Source organism: Podarcis gaigeae (assembly GCF_964106915.1).
Source record: "Podarcis gaigeae genome assembly, chromosome: 7".
In the NCBI taxonomy this organism is placed as follows: Eukaryota; Metazoa; Chordata; class Lepidosauria; order Squamata; family Lacertidae; genus Podarcis; species Podarcis gaigeae.
This window is the reverse complement of record NC_139683.1, coordinates 11,878,979-11,902,196: the sequence shown is the minus strand read 5'-3', so window position 1 is coordinate 11,902,196 and position 23,218 is coordinate 11,878,979. Positions and strand designations below refer to the sequence as shown.

Genomic DNA, 23,218 nt, shown 5'->3' with positions numbered 1-23,218 from the left:
AACAGCTTTGTAAAAAGTCATTTTGTTCTTGAAAATGGCTCAAAGCGTTTTGAGCTTTACTGCTCTCGCTCTCTCTCTCTCTTTTAGAACAAGAAAGTTTTCCTTTTTAGAGGAAGAACAGGTTCTCTTTTTACAGTGCGGGTTGGAAGGAATGTCAGGTACCATCCAAATAGATCTATTTAAAGGTTATTCTTGAAGAAGAGATATAAAGCCCATAAGCCTGAGGCTTGGCTAAAGATGAAGCATAAACCATATTGTTCTCTCATTAGGAGAGTAAAGTGTGAACAGAGCTAAGCTTTGCAAACACAAAAAAAGAGAAACAAAACACAAGACACCTTTCAGCTCTCTATTCTGCAATATGCTCCAAAAAATAGCATACTGAGGTGTCCATTAAAAATCATATACAATGGGCTAGAACCATAGGCATGTCAATGTTTTCTGTCAACTCTACACTCTAGCCTCTATTCAATATCCCATGCCATTCTCAAACATTTCTCCAACAATCAGGAACAGCTTTTTTGGGGGTGGAGAGGAGGCAGCTGAGCTCTGTTCCATGAGCAATCATCACAATCCACTCTAGTATTGTAAATAATTCCCTATTAAATGTGTTTTCAAAAAGCACTAAAAATGAAGTAAGACCTTTTAAGGTTTCTGACTATTTCTTTAGTGTTACAAAGCAGTTTGAATAAATCAGAAACATACAATGATGACATTGTATTGGTCTATGAGCTCTTAATGGTTTAATTAAGTAGCTCCTTTACTGTTCCATTCAAGCACAGACTGCATTGAATGCCGCCCCTGCAGCACACGTTTAAAACATTCCTTGTCATTTGCAGAGCTAGGAAAATCTCACGCCTAAAAATATGGTGCGTTGCTGTTGTTTAGTCATTTAGTCGTGTCCGACTCTTCATGACCCCATGGACCAGAGCATGCCAGGCACTCCTGTCTTCCACTGCCTCCCGCAGTTTGGTCAAACTCATGTTGGTAGCTTCAAGAACACTGTCCAACCATCTCGTCCTCTGTTGTCCCCTTCTCCTTGTGCCCTCCATCTTTCCCAACATCAGGGTCTTTTCCAGGGATCTTTTCTTCTCATGAGGTGGCCAAAGTATTGGAGCCTCAGCTTCTGGATCTGTCCTTCCAGTGAGCACTCAGGGCTGATTTCCTTCAGAATGGAGAGGTTTGATCTTCTTGCAGTCCATGGGACTCTCAAGAGTCTCCTCCAGCACCATAATTCAAAAATATGGTGTACTATCGATTAAATGATATATTCTCCCTGTTTTTATCTGCAGCTAGAACCAAACACATGCTGCTGTCTACAGAAAATCTGAAAAGTTTTTCTAGAGCGGACAATTTGTTACATAAATGAAAGCAAAGCAAATACTTGTTTAAAATGTAAATATTATGAAGAAACAAAACATTAGAAACTCCTTACCAGATTTTTCAGGAGTGTTGATAATTCTTTAGTCAATGTAGAAAACTTTACAAAAGCAGTGCCCAGATCTGGATTATCTCTACTTAAGAAATTACTCCCAAATTTATCTAGTACTTGTGCATAGTTCTCTTCATTTTGGACATGTTCTGAGAGGGAAAAAATACAGAAATGTGTTTTTTTCCTACGAATGAGAAAAAATATTAATACTAACAATAACATTAAAACAAAAAAAAATTCCTTCCAGTAGCACCTTAAAGACCAACTAAGTCAGTTCTTGGTATGAGCTTTCGTGTGCATGCACACTTCTTCAGATACACTGAAACAGAAGTTTCCAGACCCTTCTATATAGTGAGAAGGTGGGGAGGGGTATTACTCAGAAGGGTGGTGGGAATGGGTGGTTGGCAGATAGCTGTGATGAGCCTGTTGACGACTCTTAACAACTGCAATAGGTCTTACATATAACATTAAGAAGAAGAACTTTAAATTGGCCTCTTGCTTGTAGCTTTATTAAAGTTTTGATAGCAAGATTACCACTCTGAATAATATTTCAGTGAGAGAGATGCTTATTTTCCTGTTAGTCAGTCTTTTGGTCCTTAAACAAGTGCTGTAGTTCACCTAGCTAATTTCAGAACAAGAATTTGAAAAATGGCTAAAATGTAAGAATTTTGTGTAAGAAGCCGCACCACTGCTACAACCACAGGAATTGCTTGTCATAAAGGTTTTAATGTGACTGGACTAAGCATCACAGCGTATTTATATAGTCAGGTCATCCTAAGATGTCTGCAACTACTGTGTTTTGATACCACAATAAAAATGTGAACATCCCCCTGTGGCTAAATGGCTTTACAGAATGTGGCGGAAGTTTGGTATTTGTGGCCAGTGACTGATGGTTAACAGGAAGAGTGGTGAGCTTCTTGGCTATGCCTGGAACAGTTGACAGCATGACTTTAAGATACAAAACATAAACACAAAAACACTAATCAAATCCGCCTTTGGACTGTCGTAAGTGGCAACTAAACTGTATTACACGATGATGGGTAGGGCACTTCTTTAAGCTCTTAACATACTGATAATGACACAAGTGTGTCATAGTGGCAGCACCATTACTTATCAGAGAAAAGAGAGTGGGCTTGGTAGGATGTAAACGTATTTGGTGTTCCAAATATACACGCTCAATTTGCTCATTAAAATCCTGAGCCATGAGGAAAAGGAACAGCAACTGAGACACATCAAAATGTTGTGAACTTTCTTTCTTTCTTTCTTAAGATGACTATAGACCAAAATATGTGAAGATGGCATAGGCACACATTACGTTTAAAAGAGACCACTTGATTTAAATACTTCATTTAGCAGTTATTTTCTTTGCAGGTCATACTTTTATTAAATAATTTCTAGGAAAGTCATCTATTTCCTGTTCACTTTGCACTGACAAGAACCTAGTCAAAATAAATAATGCTTAACTGATTAATGGAATCCTGAATCACACTCGCCTCATTCACATGCATTTTTTAGGACAGGAAAAGGTACCGGGGGCGGGGGGCAGACAGGAAGTGACGGACGTCTAAAATCATGAGTACAGAAAGAAAAGTACTCTCAAAATTCAAACTCAACAGTCCACCAATGAACTAAGAAATATCAATCACGATACAGCCAAGAGGAAACACTTCTATTTGAACAGAATAATCTTTATGATATTGTGTTTGTTTTGACAGCCAAATATTGTTCTGAGCAACAGATTATGCTTTTTGGGGGGGGGGGTTTGAAATCTCACAAAAAATTATATATACCCACGTGCATTGTTACTTCAACCTGCAAAACAATTAAAGCTGTGATAAATGGAACTGGAAAACTCTAGTTCAGAAAAAAAATACAAAGCTCCGTTAAATCGCTAGTGCCTTTCAACTGGATTTTTTATCCATAGGCATTTTTTATCCATAGACAGCCATTTCTTGAATCTTAAAAAGAGTAAAATTGCAAAAACTATTAACACTGAGTAACTCTTTATTATGATTAAGAAAAATAAAGCTTACCTTGCCCAGAATTATATATAGATTTTACAGATTTTTTAACTTTTTGTAGTGCAGTTCGGTCCTGATCTAACGCCTAGAGACAGAAAAAGAAAGACCATGTCAAAGGCAAGCTACTTCAATTTTGAATTGTACCTCTGAAAACCTGAACATGAGGCTCTTGTAAGCAAATACCGAGTAATGTCAGGAGCTGCCAGCACCGTACAGTAGAGGCATTGTTATTACCCTCTAGGGAGGTCTTCAGTCACTCAGTCACTTCAAGTCAATTAAAGAACTCTGAACTAAAGAGCTCCTGAGGCAAAAAAGCATCTTGAAAATAGTTTGGCAGACCTAGGAGGTAGTGCTATATGGTCAGCTTGAAATCAAACAAATATACTGAAGTTTATAGTAGTTTCACTATTATCTCAGTTGAAATTCCACAGTTTTAAGTGTCATATTTTAAGTGTCATGCATTTCTCGGACTTCAGCTACTAAAAAGTAGTTCTACAAAAGCAGAGTAACAAGCAAAACAAACGTAAGGGTCAGGTCATACATAAATATTTTTCTTCTGTATTTCATCCTACAGAATACTAGGCATGTCTACCTGGAAGTAAACACCACTGTGTTCAGTGGGATTTACACCATAGTAAATGTGCTTGGGAGAAATGTGCAGCTTTAGAATAGGATAAACAAATATAAAACACTAAATTCCAATACGTACTAGAAAAAATGTACATATAATAAGTTAACAAATATTAAGCGGCAAATAAATTATGGCATCTATTTCGTAAAGCCCTATGAATGATAAAAAAAATTCTGTTTTTAAAATCACAATTTAGCAGCATGCAAGACAGAAAGAAGAATTACCATTATTTATGGAAGAATATCAATGCATACAAAGTAATATAGAACAGGTATTTATCAAAGTAGCTTTGGTTTCTCTCTATGAGTCTTCCATTTTTGCTGGTTCTTGAAACAAAATAGGGTATCTGATGTCTTAGGATATAGTAATGGGATAGACAGCCTTTCACCTCTAGGTCACCAAACTAATCTTGCTCAGATCAACAACAATTCACAAATGTTACCATCTGCTGGGTGTCTGGTGTCTGAGGTGAAGTGACTTAACACTTTCAGTTCATTTCTACCAGTGGTAAAAGTAACCAAGAATGAAAAAGGCATCTTAATGGTGGCTGAATGTTACTGACCATAGATATGGATTATGATTGTGCCAGTGGCATAGCGTGGGGGGTGCAGGGGGGGGCCAGCCGCACCGGCCGCAACATCTGGGGGTTAGGGTTAGGGGCGCAAATCCACGGGTTAGGGGGTGCAAATTACTTGCCTTGCCCCGGGTGCTGACAACCCACGCGACGCCACTGGATTGTGCACTTGATACTTATAGAATGGAAATTAAATGAGGTTTGCCAACTTGTTTGTTTGTTTGTTTGTTTGTTTGTTTGCTGAAGGATCCCAGGGCACTGTAAAAACACACACACTGCTAAAATTATATATTAAAAATACAAAACAATTACAATCAGAATTAACCATATCAGTAATTAGATTTATAAAAGGTGTCTGAAATTATCCATCTCCCCTCTCTCAGGAAGAAAAACTAAAATATACTAATGAAAATTGCCAAAATGTGTTTTGCTTCCTTCTTTCACATATTTCTTTATTGAGTTTAAGTCTGAAATACCGACAACGGAGGGGGGGGGGGACAACAGAGAGAGGGAGAGACAGACAGAGGAGAGAGATTGCTTGGGCCCTTTGGTCTGATAAAGGTCAACACTCGATCTTGGGTATTCCCTGTTCTGGTGGCTATGTAATTCTTGGGTTGGTATGGGGGGGGGGGGGGAGAGAGAGAGAGAGAAACATGTAGGGATTTTCTGGAGGCTTCGATGAGAGCTGTGAGTTCATGTAAGCATTTTGCTTTGCACTCACCATGCACCCCAAAATGTGGTTTTCAATATGGAAACTGCTGTGCAGTGAAATGTACAGTGGTACCTTGGTTTGCAACTGCTTTGGATTACAACCATTTTGGATTACAACCAAATCAAACCCGGAAGTGCGTGTCCCTTTTTTCGGATTACAACCAATTTTGGGGGGGGAGGCCCCATTGGCGAAAGCGCGCCTTGGGATACAACCTGTTTAGGTTTACAACCGGACCTCCAGAACCGATTATGGTTGTAAACCAAGGTACCACTGTATTGCATTTTAAATTAAACTCCCAAGAGATTTTGAGGCCCAACAGAGAAAGAGAGAGATGCACTAAATCATCAGCATACATCTAAATTAAAATCTTTCTGTTCCTAATTACTAGGGAGGGGGAGTCTGCATTGGCACCAAATCATCAATATAAAAGTTAAAAGGAGTGGGAGCCAGAATGCAACCCGGTTTCACTCCTTAAAACATTTTTAAAGCATCAGTCATACCACCATTTCAACCAACTCTGACTCTCATTTCTGTGTTATTTTATTGATATTATTGCTACAAGATTGTCATGGCCTTTGGCTAGAACAATAAACCTGTGAACTGGCGGAAAAATAAACTAAAAAAAAAGCCTGAATACATCATTTCCACAAGAAAAACTGAAAACTTTCCTTGTTAGTGATTTTTATTTTTTAAAAAATAATAATGTAAAAACCGGTTGTCTAAAAGTACATAAAAACCAGGCATTCAAACAAATAAAAACAGAGCCTGACTTTATGGGTCAGGGAGAGCCTGGGTAAAAAAAAAGATGGCTCTACAAGATGCCTGAAACAACTAATTTAGCAATGAGGTTTGTTAAACTGACAACATAGGGGAATTTCCAGGACCCAGAAGGAAGCTTTGATTTCTTTTTGAAGCACATTTTCCTTTTTATAGAGAGTTGTGTCTCAGCTGGTATACAGCAAATCATTTTTTTCCTGTTCACCACATGAGGAGATACCATTCCTGTGGAAGATAATCCCATTATACATCGTTGTAAGGGTTAGCACAGATTGTACTGTGTGACTAAAGTAGGCTAGGGATGTTTGAGGAATTTGATATTTGTGAATTCTGATAAAAAGCTGACCTGATCTGCCCCTTCTAACCAATGTGTGTATCCATCCACCAACTCTTACACTTCTCAAATGTTCTGAGAGTTCTCAGTTCTCAGAAACTGCATAAATACTTTTTAAATGCTTATTTTGAGTGGAAATGCATTATAAAACAAATATCAAAGTATGTATATAAATACAAATTTTCTTTCCTTCTTTTTTTAATCCACATGAAAAATACAGAACTGTGATGGAAGAGGATTACGGATGAACAATGCAGAAGTGGCATAGAGATTGCGCTGTATCCACCTATATTTTACTCAGAGTAGACATATTAAATCTAATGGACCAAAGTTGGTCATGTCCATTAATATGTATGGATTTATTCCGAGAATGACTAACACTGAATACAAGCCAATGTGTGTGTGTCAAATGACATCAGGCGCTCAGGTGACAATCTCTACATCTCAAGCCCAAAAGTACCTCAGCAAAATATGAAACAGAAATGATTGATATGCTCTCTCCTGTCTATCACTACATATACATATATATGCAGCAAAGACAGAAAGAGAACAAACTATTATCTATTTCTAAAAGTATTTACTAGGAGCTGGTGAAGTAGCTATAGCAAGAGTACTATTGATATTTGGGTTCAAGTCCTAGTAATTTCTGAAAGAGACCCTAAAAACACAATGGCAGGAAGATTCTGGCTATATTCAATCCCCTTAAGACAGATATATTGTGTTGTTGCAGTTATCTTTACACAAGGGCCAACATTGATGCCGAAATCCAGCATCGCCTGAGCTCTGCAAGTGCGGCTTTCTCCCAGTTGAAGTGCAGAGTGTTCGAGGAATGGGGCATTCGCAGGGAAACCAAAATGCTTGTTTACAAAGCTATTGTACTACCAACCTTACTATATGCTTGTGAAACATGGAGCACTTATAAACGCCATCTCTAACTCCTCGAAATATTCCATCAACAGTGTCTCCAAAAAATTTTGCACATCACTTGGGAAGACAGGCGAACTAATATCAGTGTACTGGAAGAAGCAAAGATCACCAGCGTTGAAGCAATGATTCTTCAGCATCAACTCTGTTGGACTGGTCGTGTTGTGCAAATGCCTGATGATCGTCTTCCAAAGCAACTACTCTATTCCCAACTTAAAAATGGAAAGTGTAATGCTGGTGGTCAACAAAAGAGGTTTAAAGACTCTCTCAAGGCAAATCTAAAAAAAAATGTAGTATAAACACTGACTACTGGGAAACACTGGCCTGCGAGTGTTCCAGTTGGAGAACAGCCTTTACCAAAGGTGTCATGGGCTTTGAAGACACTTGAACTCAGGACGCAAGGGAGAAACGTGCTAAGAGGAAGGCACGCTTGGCAAATCCACACCATGATCAACTACCACCCTTCCACTGTGGAAGAATGTTTGGATCCAGAATTAGCCTCCACAATCACGTACGGACTCATTGTTAAAACCGTGTTTATGGAAGACAATCTTACTCGGCTGCACGTGATCGCCAAAGAAGAAGATATTGCAAGGCTGGAATGACAAACATTCACCATCTAGTACCCAGTGGTCTGAAGTTCTCACTGCCCTTTCTACATTTGTACACATGACTTATAAACAGCAATCTCGTTTAGATACCTATTTGGACATATGGACTGCTTATCTTATTACTGAAATAACATTTTTATTGTTAATGTCAGCTGGGGATGTGGGTTACCCCCCACTTTCTGTGTTATATTTGCAAATAAAAATCCTATGCAAACATTTGATGGATTAGACTCCCTTTAACTTGCATCAATCACATTTTCTGTAATAGCAGAGTACTTAGTAATTAAAAGTTTTATTTTCCCCAAACCAACTGATTTTAAATTCCTGATTACCGCTGTCTCTGCAAGAACAGCTGATTTCCTTTGCTCTAGAACAAAGCATCACTTTTCTTAGTTACAACCTTATCTAGCAAACTGAACACAGAATAGAGCCAAAGAGAATAAGAAGATTGAGTTAATGGCCAGATAGAAGCAGCAAGTGGAATTAATTCTCCCCTTTTATCTCAGGGCTAAGGTTTTGCACTGCTCACATAGAAATTACTAAACCCTGGTTTAATACACATTTCTAAACATCAGCTACCTAGCACAGAGCAGCTAAAGTTTGTTCTCTGCTTACCTCTCACAGTGTGGTTGGTTGGGGGGGGGGGGAGCACAAGCAGTGGTTCACATGCAACACTTAGCCAGCCACTTCACCGCTTGCTTCCCTACTCTAGCAGAGGAGAAATGAGACAGGAACGACATGAGCTACATACACCAGCTCACAGTCCATTCACAGGCTGATTTCCCTAACTATGGCTATGGTCAACATGACGTTAGTACATGGCCACTGCAGCAGGCTTCAAATTCAACATGATATGGAATATCCAGAATTTGAAGTATAAAACTTTTAGCCAAAAAGCAAAGACGTGTGTCTGCAGCTAAGGAATAGTACCTAACAGTTTAAGAAAACACGTAACAGTACACCTAAAGTAGATTACTCCCCGACTCCCACCCCCAAACACGTGAAAATGCTTTCAGCTGTATTTTGCCTATGGATTTTCGATAATCACAGAACTAAATGAATCATTTTCTTTGCAATTGTGAAGAAAAAGAAGGAAAACTTATTGCTACCTGTTACAAAAGGAATGATCAAGTTTTAAAGGGCAACTGAGTGCTTCTCTTAATTCTCTATAAATGCCTATTTGAAAATCTAAAATCAGGTTATTCTCTATTAACTCATGCCGACGTTAGCATATATTAATCTTGACAATTCAAATATACAGCATCACATTTCATTAAAACGTCAATGCAATTCAAAAATTAAGAATAATATACCAGTTATAGGTCCACTTATTTTTTTTCAATGCAATTATTCTTGTTGAACACTGGTACAGGTACAGCAGCTATTGTTTCATGTGCATAGCACCACAACAGACCACAGGCATATTAATTCTGGACTTTCTGCTCCTCCCCTAGGGCAGTGACTCATGATCTGCTTATGCATCTGCTTATACTAGCCATTCATGCCAAGTATAAGCTCTGTGCATGGTGGGGCTCAAGCCACTTGCTGCCTCATTAGAGAGAAGCAGGACCTTAGAGATGTGAGGGTGTATGTGGAAATATTGTGGGCTGCCCATGTCTTCCCTGCTCTTCTTTCTTCACTCATTAACCTCGTTTGTGTGGGCCACAGTTACTGTGAAGTTATTACCATTAAGTTGAAATAACAGGGAAAAAGGGAAAATAAACTGTCCATACTTGCTACTTTGGAATCATATGGCAGCAACAGTCCTTATGAATAAGGCTATCAATGAATACCAACCACAATAGCTATGTTCCTAGAATCATGCAGTTGGAATAGACTACAAGGATCATTTAGTCCAACTCCCTGCAATGTTGCACCCCCACTGCCAGCTGCCTATACCAAAACAAGCTTCTCAATTTATTTATGAGTTAGTTTATTTCTTCATTGTACACTTATATTGTTAAAACATTCATCAGTTTATTTCACTCGATATTGGATTGGAAGATTCTGAGCCAAGCAAAATGCATAGGAACAATCTGCTCAGCAAACTCACAGACTGCACTCCTGGGTCCAGTAGTAGTAATTTCAAGTAATTTCAAATGTTGAAAAATTCACAACTTTTCCAATATGAGGTAAGAGTATTGCTTATTTAGCAACCTAGTAAATGCATTAGCACTGCTATTATGATTAACACACTTATCTTTGCTTGACAAACTTTGCATATGAACTTCTATAACAAAATCTTAGATATTTGTGTTAAAACAAAATATTTTAGCATCAACATTTATGAGGAGCCTTCTCTCCTCCTCCTCCAGTGTGCTTGCAAGGAGAATGGAAGCATTTGCTTTCGTTTTCAAATGAAGTTTGTCCCACTTTGGATGAAATTGCAAACTCTGATTAGTTTGCACTTGCCCAAACAAGCCAGAATGTTATTTTTTTACTTGGACAAACTATAACGTAAACCAACCACCATTAGTTCTTGTTTAAACAAAACTATCTGTTAGTTGAAAATATTAATAGATGCTTTGTTGCAGGTAGAAAAAGAAGACCAATTTCCTTCTTTTCTCCTTGCAGAAAGAAAAAGAAGGCCCAATTTCCTTCTTATGGTCACACTGATGAAGGGAAGGGAGGAGCATGCTTGTATACAAAGCACAAAACATTCAAAACAAGGCAGAGACTAATAAACAAAATAAAGCTATGAAGTCTTCACTCACTAGCTGTAACTATTTAAAACTCTTGAAGACAGCACCCCAGTTTCAAATGCTGGTTAAGATAAACATTAGTTAGTGCTGGTTGTGTAATAGCTGTAGAGTCTGGTAGTAGCAGGAGTCCATGCTTAACAGAGAAGCAATTGGTAAATGTGCACATGATTCCATAACCCCATAACCATTTTTAAGAGATATACCACATTAAGTCTACATCAGCCTAAAAAGACAGGCAACATGGAGAAAGATGAGTCTTTCACCTCAGAACCGCAACTGTTATGTAGTATGATGCAAGCATAATTCCTACTGAAATGTACAATCAATTTATTTTTGTCTCCAATTAACGGGTTTTTACAATATTTGTTTGACCAGAAGTAACACCAGGACCAAAATAAATAAATAATTATGATCCATTCGTGACATCACCTACAATGTTCTTAAAATAATAATAATAACAATAACAATAACAATAACAATAATAATAATAATAATAATAATAATAATAATAATAATAATAATAATTTATTTATACCCCGCCCATCTGGCTGGGACTCCCCAGCCACTCTGGGCGGCTTCCATAAAAACCAAAAATACAGTAAAATATCACACGTTAAAAACTTCCCTGAACAGGGCTGCCTTAAGATGTCTTCTGAATGTCAGGTAGTTGTTTATCGCTTTGACATCTGCTGGAAGGGCGTTCCACAGGGCGGGCGCCACTACCGAGAAGGCCCTCTGCCTGGTTCCCTGTAGCTTTGCTTCTCGCAATGAGGGAACCGCCAGAAGGCCCTCGGCGCTGGACCTCAGCGTCCGGGCAGAATGATGGGGGTGGAGACACTCCTTCAGGTATACTGGACCGAGGCCGTTTAGGGCTTTAAAGGTCAGCACCAAGACTTTGAATTGTGCTCGGAAACATACTGGGAGCCAATGTAGGTCTTTCAAGACCGGTGTTATATGGTCTCGGCGGCCGCTCCCAGTCACCAGTCTAGCTGCCGCATTCTGGAACTAAGAACTATACACCCTGATCTTAAGTAAATTTACTCAATACAGTCCCAGGTAAGTGTGCGTAAGATTGCAAGTTTAGCGTGGGAAAGCTTACTAAAGCAGTTTGGGTGGAACCCAGACTCAAAAGGACAGTAAAATTCCAGATGTGGGTGGCGTGGGTGAAAACAGGAGTTGTTCTCAAAAAAGGTCATCTGGGGTTTGTACTTTAGTGAAACGGATTACTTGGCATGTGGCAATGTATTCAGCTTGAAAATGGAAGTTCAAGCACCCTCTGGGATTTATTTTTAACTATAGCATGACTTAGCATTTCCCCCTTCTATCTATTTGTTGCCCTTATGAATCACTTTCCTTTAAAAGTGCAGTTAAACTCAACTTCATTTTGAAACAAGGTCTTTTCCCTCTCCAACAGTAGCTGACTGTTCAGCTCATACTTGACCACAAGCGGTGGAATAATGAAAGGCTGCTACTGGGAGAGTACAGTAGTAGAAGATGCAAACTCTAGCTGAGTTTCGTGCAATTCATACACTACTCTGTTTCTTTATGTTCCTGTTACCTCAAATCACTGGCTCAACCAGATGGAAACTAATGTTTGGGCTGGAGAGCGATATTGAAAGAGATATATTCAGGTGTTGCTTACTTTCTCTTCTACATCTCCAGACTTATAAAAAAACACACCTCACATCAAACTGATTCCCAAAATACAATTTTCTGGATATTGGTTTTTAAAACCAGAAGTTATAATCAGAAAAATAAATAACTGAACGTAATAAGTTGTATTTAAGGCTCAGTGATTCTTCAGTATGAAAATAGCCATTTCTACTATGGGTCTGCTATAAAGCAAGCTCTGTCTACAGGAATAGCACTATAGTCACTGAATAATCACGAATGCTATTATTCTTGAGTAAGATAAATGTGAAGTTTCCATCTGTGAAATAATGCAACATGCACTGTGCTACATAACCATCATGGAATTACTATGAGGAGTCAAACATAAACTAGATTATTGTAAGAAGCAAAAATCAAAGAGAATCTTAATCCAGAATGATCCTCAAAATCAATGTACAGCAGCAGTGCTGGAAATCCATCCTTGTTGGATTCTCTATCTTGTTTCCAAGACCATAGCATAATTAATCAGCAGAGTGGCAGTTGGAACATCTGAGGACCTGGGACAGGCTTCTAATACCTTTATTCTGCCAGCATCTCTTACAAATGACACCAGAAAACTGTCCACTTTCACAACACAGATTACAGATTCAAATGGAAGAGGAATTCATTTAGCCTGCTTTTTTTCAGAAGACTGACCCAATCTAATGCTGCTGAACTTGCCTGCAGACTAGAATACCACTCCCAATCGGATTACATGCTTATCTAGATTCTGTGATACATTCTTACAGTGTGGAAAAATGTACATTAAAAAAAAGGGTTATGTAAACATTCACAATTTTTTTGTTTGTTTGTATTTTACATACAAAATGGGCACAATTTAAATGCAGATTTGGAGAGGGAGCGTTCTTTCAAAAAAGTCCACACAATATGTGATGGGCCTATGACCGAGCACTATCAAATTTAAACAGGGATAAATTTGGCTGCTCAGTCCATAGTTTTGCTATTCACTCAGATTCACTAACAATGGAAGCTTGCTGATTAGAAGGTCAACAGTTCGAATCCGCACGATGGGGTGAGCTCCCATTGCTCTGTCGCAGCTTCTGCCAACCTAGCAGTTTGAAAGCATACCAGTACAAGTAGATAAATAGGTACTGCTGTGGCAGGAAGGTAAACGGCATTTCTGTGCACTCTGGTTTCTGTCACAGTGTTCCGTTGCGCCAGAAGCGGTTTAGTCATGCTGGACACATGACTCAGAAAGCGGTCTGTGGACAAACACTGGCTCCTTTGGCCTGAAGCAAGACGAGTACTGCACCCCATAGTTGCCTTTGACTGGACTTAATCATCCAGGGGTCCTTTACCTTTACTTTACTGCACAATAGGTCTCCAACATTAACACATCCATTAGCAGGGTGGAAGCCGCCTGAAAAAAAATCACTAAACTTATGAAGTATTGATGTTCATATTCTTATTCTACATTTAGTTTCAATACGTACAACATAATGACACTTACTACTGATATTTATTCAAAAGCATTAATTACACCTAAGAGTAACTTGTGCTGAAGCACTCCTGTGGTATTGCATTAATCTTACTGCACACGTTCTAGTACATAGAGAATGCATTACTTTTAAATCTAACAACCTTGTTCATCACCATAAAAATATTCATTCAACTCACTGCCGAGTGTTTATTTTATTGCTATGATTGCAGAAGATGTCACTTTTTAGAATGGGGTGGGTTACATGTTGCCCTCGGCTTAATGTCTTGCAGGTGTAGGGGCAGGAGGGGCAGCCAACATAGATGGATCAATGGAGGGAGCAGCAATCTCCAATGAGAAACGCCTTCTGCCACCAATCAGTTTAAGTATCTGGTGAGAGTAATCTCCTTTCCTGACAGCCCACTGAGCAAGGAAGGAGTGGGGGGGGTCCCAATTTTGACTCCACAGCTTGCATGCAGTCCAACAAAGAAAAATGCTTCCCTATATTAGAATATGGAATGCAGAGATTGTTGTATCATAAATACAAAGTAAGTTTGGGGAGGCATTATATTGACACTGAATTCTCAAGCATGCATAAGCAGTTTAACTCTTCCCCTTTCTTTCACTTTTCAGTTGGCACTAGGTAATCCACAGAAGCAAAATGAAAAACTTTAAATTGAATACCATGAAATGAATGCTGTCAAATGCTCAATAAACGAATTTGAAAATATTTTTATCCCTACAAGCATTTTCTTCTTAACTGTAGCCCTCAATATATTTACTAATCAACGGCTTGGTTCTAAAATATACTTGAGTTAATAACCCCACTTTTCTTTTGTAGGAAACAAAAGGCAACTAATCATATAACTGAAACATTCCAAAAAAAATCCAAACATAAGAGCAATAAACCATGTCCAGAGCAGATGAAAGACAAAACAAGAAACCAGCAAAAATCTGAATCAACACTTATCCACCACCAAAAGCCTTCTGAAATTTCCACATTTTCTTAGGCCCCTATGGGAAGACTGAAACAACTCCATCTCTTGCTGCCAGCGGCTGAGCTCCAGCAAGCAAGGGAACATGGAGCAGGGCCGCAGATACTGAACAATGCCTACAGGAGAGAACACAGAGGAGAATGCGATTTTCAAGCCCCCAAGGCCTCAGGCCATTTGAAGCTTAAAAGTTAAGAACACACACTTCATTAAACTGGGCCCAGAAAGACAACAAAAGGAGATAGTGGAAAACTGGAGGTTTGCCAGCTCCTGTCAACCATGACAATGACATTTTGGGCCAGTAAGAGTTTCCAGACTCTTTTCAAGGGCAACCCCACACATACTGCATCACAACAGTTTTTGTTCTAAATTCACTGTATTTTAATGAACTCCAATGGACTGCAAGTTAATATACATTCAAATGTACTCTAAATTGTGGTATAAGGTTTGGTAAACCATGTTTTGTTATAAACCTATTACATTTATATCTCACCTATCTTTTCACAAGCTCAAGATGGTAGACATAGTTCTCCTTCTCCCCTACTTATCCTCACAACAACCCTGTACCATAGGTTGAGGTTAGGCTAACAGACAGTGACCGGCCCACGGTGAGCTTCATGGCTGTGTGGAGATTGAACCCCAACCTCCCAGGCCTTAGCCCAATGCTCTAACCACTACATTATATTGGCTTAACACTGTTGTTCCAAAAGTTGATCTTCCTCTTAACGTAACTATTTTTAAAATACATCCAGCAACAGCTCTGTCAAGAAGCCAAGCACCTCCATTCATCAACCTGGCAACAGCTGCTCTATCCAGCTGAATCAAAGAAAAGAGACACAGGACCACTCCATTAACACAGCATAGCCCCGCAACTTTTGGCACCTTTTTTTACTCATGTCATTAGATGAAATTGTAACTAAGAGCTTGCATCTGTGTATCCTACTCCCTCAGCACTCCACACTGCATACTGTATTAAGTTCATGCCAGCAGTTTGCTGCAGAACATGGTGAATATTTAAACTTATGTTTCTGGCCTTAACTCTAGTGTGATGAAAATCTTTTAAGGAAAGCCACCCTGAGCTCTCTCGACTGAACAGAAGGACTGACCTACCTGCACGGTGTTATAGAGAAAGGTAATATATATAATTCTACACATATACTTTATACCTGTGCCCAACAGGACATATTGAAGAACAAATTCTGAACAACTGAGACAAATTGTGGTGACAGAGATTGGAAATCCCAGGACCTATCAACAAAATGACAGTTAACAAGTCACTAGAGCCAGATGGTATCCACCCAAGAGTTTAAAGAACTGAAATATGAAATTACTGATCTTCTAACATCAGTCTCCAAGGAACTGGAAAGCAGCCAATTTAACAAGGGATCCAGAGAAATACAAGCCAGTTAGCTTAATGTCACTTCCTGGCTAATTGGTGGAAAGTGTTATTAAATACAATGTTATGATACATATGGATGAACAAGCCTAGCTGAAGATGACCCAACACAGCTTCTACAAAGGTAAGAATGCAGCAGAACTCCCAATTCAGCTGAAAGTTCTGTGGCTCAGCCAATGTTAAGTCCCCAACCTTGGCTCAGCCAAAGATACACCAGCATACACTATCTTGCTTATCCTGGCTGAACAGAGGCTGGTGTATGCTCCCTTAAAGGGGTGGCAGCGGCAGCAGGTGCGAGATCAGAGAGGGGGACTTGGCTAGATCCCAAGTCCATTCAGCTTGGTCATGTGACCTGGCAACCCGGCATAGAATACTATTTTACAGGCTTGTTTTCCTTCTGTTAGGCTTCAGCAGAGCAGTAGCCTTGCTGCAGAACAGAGTTTGCATCTGGTGTAACTTTACACCAGGTTGCTTTATAGCAGCTTCACATGCATAGGATTGCTCCCTATATCAGTTTCTGAAAGTCAGCTGTTGTGTAGGAAATGTCCCCATTGCATTCTTTTGTCCCACCTTGCTGCTTAAAGGACATGCAGAAATTCAGAGATAGGATTTCCTTTACCCAAACTCTTAAATGTTATGCCCTCAGCTATTATAGAAGACACAAATAAGCAATATTCCTGCCTTTGTGCTTTAAAACATGCTGAAGATCTTACACATATAAACTATATATTACCCTTTGGATGTTGTGCTGACGGAACAACACTTGGCACAGATAGGATCAGTGGAGCCCACCAATTAGTTGTACTGGGACCAGTGCTGTTTAGTTTGTTCTTAATTAATGTACAGTTAGGCATGAAAAGTGAGGTGCTCAACCTTGATGATAACATCCAAATATTTAAGGTGGTTAATAGGGATTGTGAATAGCTCCATAAATATATATTTCAGCTGGGAGAACAGGCAACAAAATGGTTTAGCAAAATGTTTTTCTCCCTCTATTAGAACCCTGCATTTCTCCCTGTATTGGAACCCACAGCCATTCGATGAAGCAGACTGGCAGAAGAACAGAGTGGCTATGGAACAATAGCAGAAGAGGGCTACAGCCCTTAGACCTATAAGCAGACTTTCCAGAGGCACCTAGCTGGCCACTGTGTGAAATAATGAACTAACTAGGTTTTGGTGTGCTCTAGAAGCAATAGCCAGAATATTTTATAACTGTCAAATTAAATAATCTGATAATAGATTGCTAGGAAGAACAATATGCTCAGAGTTGTTTTAACTAGAACTCTCTTATTCGATTTCACTGACTGCAGTAGTGCACTTTACAGACACTTACAAATCATAAATGTATACAGTGGTACCTCGGGTTAAGTACTTAATTCGTTCCGGAGGTCCGTTCTTAACCTGAAGCACCACTTTAGCTAATGGGGCCTCCTGCTGCCGCCGGAGCACGATTTCTGTTCTCATCCTGAAGCAAAGTTCTTAACCCGAGGTACTACCGTATTTTTCGCTCTATAACACGCGCCTGACCATAACACGCTCCATAACACACACATGGTTTTTAGAGGAGGAAAACAAGGGAAAAAACATTCTGAATGAAACAGTGGATGTATCATTTTTGTGCTTCATGCTGTGGCCACAGACATGTGATCTGATGGTGAATTTGGGGTGACCCAATGCAAAAATCCTGAGAATCCCTGTGGATCCATGCTTTGTAACCACGTTTTTGCACCATTGCAGCCCCAGGCAACAGTGGGTGTGTGATTTTTGGGGGGCAGGCTGTAGCCATGGACATGCTATGTGCTCTAATGGTGAATTTGGGCTGACCCAATGCAAAGATCCTGAGGATCCATGCTTTGTAACCACGTTTTTGCACCATTGCAGCCCCAGGCAACAGTGGGTGCGTGATTTTGGGGGGGCAGGCTGTAGCCATGGACATGCTATGTGCTCTGATGGTGAATTTGAGGTGACCCAATGCAAAGATCCTGAGGATCCATGTGGATCCATGCTTTGTAACCACGTTTTTGCACCATTGCAGCCCTGTTTTTGCATCAGATCATTGCTATGTGATCTGATGGTGAATTTGGGGTGACCCAATGCAAAGATCCTGAGGATCCATGTGGATCCGTGCTTTGTAACCACGTTTTAAGTGGGGAGGGTAGGAAAAATATAGAAGGGACAAGGAGCACGAGAGGGGTGTGCGGAGAAGCAGCTGGCTAAGAATGCAGGAGAGGAGTTTAAAGGGGGGGGAGGAAGGCAAAAGTCCACCCACCCACTCAAGCCAGCCCCCCCATCTCTCTCTCTCTCTCTCATCTGCATGTTTTCCGCTGCCTGCCGAGTCCCCAGACGCAGCAGCAGCACCGGAGCAGGGACGCTCTGCTTTCCTCTCTACTTGCCTGGAGGGGAGGGGATTTCACTGCTCTTTGTTCTGTCTGAGCAAACAGCAACCGAAACAGAACAGGGTGGGCAGTAAGACCCTGAGGCAGAATGCAGGAAAGCAGCAGCCTCCTCTCCTCCGTGACGGCGCAATATGATTTTTGCCTGATTTTTGCCATGCACTTGGGACAAACGGCTCCAGGGACCACACATTCGCTCTATAACACACACAGACATTTCCCCTTACTTTTTAGGAGAAAAAATCTGCGTGTTATAGAGGGGAAAATACGGTATTTCTGGGTTAGCGGAGTCTGTAACCTGAAGCGTATGTAACCTGAAGCGTATGTAACCCGAGGTACCACTGTATCTAGTGGTAAGTGAAAAATAAAGGGGCCATTACATTTTATGTTTTGAGTGGTATAGGCTTCTAGCAAAATAATTAAACTAGATGAATGAACAGAAGAGAACTAATGTGTAGAGTGTGGTTGTGTGCCTCTATCAAATTCCAAAATATATTTTAAGCAAGAAAAAAAAAATGCAATACAAGAAGATCAATAAATCCTTTGTTGAATATTACTGAAACAAATCAGCAAGAACATAAAATACAGAAATAATCCTATTATTTTAGCTTTAGTAAAGATTACCATGTAACCTTCCTTGATTGGTAAAAATAATACACTTTAGAACCCAGGTAGATTAATACTGCCTGCAGCTTGCCTTAGACATTTGTAAATTTAGTAAGATTCTACAGGTTGTTGTTTTTTTAAAGTATTTCTGCACCTATTAAAGAAGCATATATAAGTTAGAAAATGCAACAGAAAATGCACTCAGTGAAAAGTGTTTAGTTAACTTTATACACAAGGATGAAGCCGGATTTCTACCTAATAGGCAACTAAAGGATAACATAAGACACGTAATAAACATTATTGAATACTTGGAGTGTAAAGATGAAATTCCTGCGGTATTAATGTTTATTGATGCCGAAAAGGCGTTTGATAATGTATCTTGCCAATTCTTAATAAAATGTATGGAAACTGCAGGGATAGAGGGCACATTCCTGGAGGGAATAAAAGCAATATATTCGAACCAAAGAGCTACATTAATCATTAATAATAATTTGATGGATTCTTTTGAAATCTCAAAGGGTACAAGACAGGGGTGCGCTCTATCACCTCTCTTGTTTAGCATGGTATTGGAAATTATTGCAAATAAGATAAGGAAAACTTCAGAGATACGTGGAATAAAAATTGGTGTAAAAGAATATAAATTGAAAGCATATGCTGATGATTTGATGTTGTCATTAGAGAACCCACAAAAAAGTGTTAGTAAAGTGTTAGATTTGCTTGAGGAATTTGGAAAGTTATCAGGCTTTAAATTAAACAGAACAAAAACTAAAATGATGACCAAAAATATGAAAGAAGAGTTAATGTTTTTCTTTTACTTTTCGTTTTTCTTTTTTTGTTTGTCTTTTTTGTTGTTTTAATGCTTGGTGTTGTATAATGAATTGAAATTAATAAAAATATTTTTTTTAAAAAAGATAAATTGTCTACTGCATCTCCTCAACTATCAGGATCAGTCCACCACCATGGGACACACCTTGGAATGGATTATTTTCCTAAACTCTACATGAGGCTGCCTCTGGAGGAGCTTCAGCTGGTACAAAATGCAGATGCGTGTCAAGCCCTACTGACTAACTACAGGAAGCACATTTCAGTGATCCCAGCTCAACTGTAGTGTCTGCCTTGGCTCCCAGGCTCAATTCAAGGTTCCAGTTATACTCTTTAAAGTATTAAATGGCTTGGACTCATTTCTCAAAGAATGCCTTCTCCTGTATGAACTTCCCTATGTGTTGAAAGTGCACTTAGAATAAATACAGATTTCATAGAGGCTTTCACAGAATCTTAGAGTTGGAAGGGACCCAAGGGTCATCTAGTCCAACCCACTACAATGCAGGAATCACAGCTAAAGCATCCATGACACAAAGGCATCCAACCGCTGCTTAAAAACCTCCAAGGAAAGAGTCCATCACTTCTTGTGGGAGTATGTTCCACTGCCGAACAGCTGTGATTAGATATTGCGTGGAGTAGGCTTTTATTTTATCCAAGCTAATAGTACGCAGTTACCTTCCCAAAGTCAACTTAAATTGCAATTCCTTTTATCCTTTCTAAATGAACTCCTGATGGATCTGCCCTACCCCACATCTAAGTTCAGTCAGGTGACTTTCCCTTCACACACACAAAAAGTTCCCCCAAATAGTCTATCCTCTATTAGTGGTCTTATGTGCAATATATTCTGGTTAGTAAGGAGCAGTCCTTGGACGTCTGTTTTAGCAGCAGATGTGCACACAGAAAAGACAACCCCCAGGCTTGAGCATCAAGGGAAAATAAGACTATAAAAACACTTTGCTGGAAATCAGTTGATAACTTTAAGAATCCTTGACATTGCATATCCATAGTAGCAGAGGAGTCCTTCAACCAGCCAGTACTGCCACAGTAATTCAAGGAATAACCTGGAGAAACGGCATACAGATTCTCATTTGAGAACTGTCTATGCTGACATTCATCCCAGAACTACATTGTCATGCCAATAGAACTGCCATTTGTTCAAACATTATACTCTATTAACTATTTAAGATGATGGGATCAAATCTTGAAGGCAAAACTTCCACGTAATAAAACATTTCCCTGCCATCCAGACTTAAAATTACTTCTATTCAAAAACTGCAGCACAGAGGTAGGGAATCTTTTTCAGCCCAACGGCCACACATGACAGAGGTAATAAATAAGCAGAGCAATAAATAGGAATTTTACCTTTGGTACAGTAAAAAAAGTTGTTCACACTCACATTTCCCTCTCTACCCTCCTTCCAGGCAAGCATGAAACATTATCACAGTTCAGGGACATATTCCAGAGGGTGCAAAGCAGGGCCAGTGAGAGGTATGGCTCAGAGAGAGTTCCAAGGGGTAGACAGAGATGCTCCGAGGGCTCATTGGTCCCCAAAGCTGAGGTTCTCCATTCCTTCTGGTGCAGGTATTTGATACTCCAACAGTGCAACAGAATACCAGTTAATGGCTGTTCTTCCTCTTTGATAAGCAGAAGGTAGACATGTTTGCAAAATTACCTCCCTTTACTATTTTATACTGTATTTACTTTATGCTACACCCATGAGCATTCACAGCTCATCAGCATTCCATAAAATAAAAAGTTGATGATATGAGCAATGACAAAAAATACCTCTGATTATTCTACAAATTTGACCTTCTCCTGACCCAATTGTGTGTTACTTTCTTTCCGCTTTATAAAAAGACTGAACACTGGATTCAGGCTTTTTCAAGTATGCTTCCAGTTGGCTATACAAGAGCTCTTCAGGAACTCGATCTCTGATGTTTCTTTTTCTGAAAGATGCTAGTACTTTATTAACAGGCTCCCTTCTAAAAACCTGCCAGGGGGGATTTTGACTGCTGCAGCCATTTGATAGAAATATATTGTCCAGCCTTTTCACTCAATACAGTCTTTAAAAGACCATTCCAAGGATTGCTTGCTCCAGCAAGGCAAGATGCATTATATAAAGTCATAAGGAAGTGAGCATAAAGCCTGAATAATCAGCAATCTGGCTTGCTACTTGGAAAAAGAGGAGGAAACTATAATCAATAAAGCCAATGAATTCCATCACTTCCTTTCCCCCTCATGAATTTGTTCCATTTGTTATGACATGAAAATGAGGAATTCATCTCTGTGATGTCTTGTTGGCTAGAATAAAGGAATGTGGAAACAAAATAAAAATGATATTTTGTCACACTCTCACTGATTCAATGACTTACTAAAGAAAGGAAAGGGATTAAATTACTTTTGGAAGGGTACCGAACAAAAACAGGCTGATCCCTACTGGCCTAGTCCTCCTACTGTGGATTAACAGCCTTTTTGAACATTCTCACTTGCAGCAGTTTCCCCACTAAAAACACTTCCTTGGATTCATTGTTTTGAAAATTCTCCAACATCTGAATACATGCTGGGCATAGTGGACCCAACTTGTTCCTCACTAAGTGTGTTAAGGACTGCAGCACTGAAACAAATACATATTTTTGAACCACATTCTGACACAAGTTAGTAGCCTGCTTCCTCCACTCAGTATAATGGCCTAGGAAAAACTTAAACTGAACACAAGTTTTCATCGGATTACCAGTTTATGCAGCCAGACTACATATAACACAGAGAGACTGTATTGCCAGTTTTCTTTTACCAACATATTGTTTTAGAAGCTCCAGTACTAGTATTTCAAAGTTATATGTCTGTTCAAAATGAACGCCAGAGTGAAATTAGTGACTGCTCAGCACAGCACTCAGTTATCAAGATCCCTCCCATCTCTTCACCTGGACCCTGAAAATATATTTTTTGTGCTTATTTGTGAGTTGTACATACCACATTTCCCTGTCCCTTTCTTGGATCTGAAAGCCAGAGGGAGATACCAGCAGTGATTGTCAGGCTGCAAGTAAAACTCTGACTTCCTTTTGTCTATATGTTTATCAACTCTTTAAAGAACAATAAAGCCTGAAGTATAGGCACACAGTCTGATATGAAAGCAGACAGTCCTAAACTGCCTAGCACTAGGCACTGCCATATGAGCTTATAGATAGCTTTCTGACTTCCTCCAAGGG

General features: G+C 39.5%; 1 protein-coding gene across 5 annotated transcripts in view; it reads right to left on the bottom strand.

The window, feature by feature from the left end:
* ASAP1 (ArfGAP with SH3 domain, ankyrin repeat and PH domain 1) overlaps nt 1-23,218 on the bottom strand; it is a 136,581-nt gene that overhangs the window by 60,051 nt on the left and 53,312 nt on the right. For all 5 annotated transcript variants that reach the window (XM_083749064.1, XM_083749060.1, XM_083749061.1 and 2 more), the window contains 2 exons: nt 3,463-3,535; nt 1,433-1,578 (listed from right to left, as the gene is read on the bottom strand). In XM_083749064.1, coding sequence (XP_083605190.1) covers nt 1,433-1,578; nt 3,463-3,535 — 219 coding nt within the window. The remainder of the gene's footprint in view (nt 1-1,432; nt 1,579-3,462; nt 3,536-23,218) is intronic.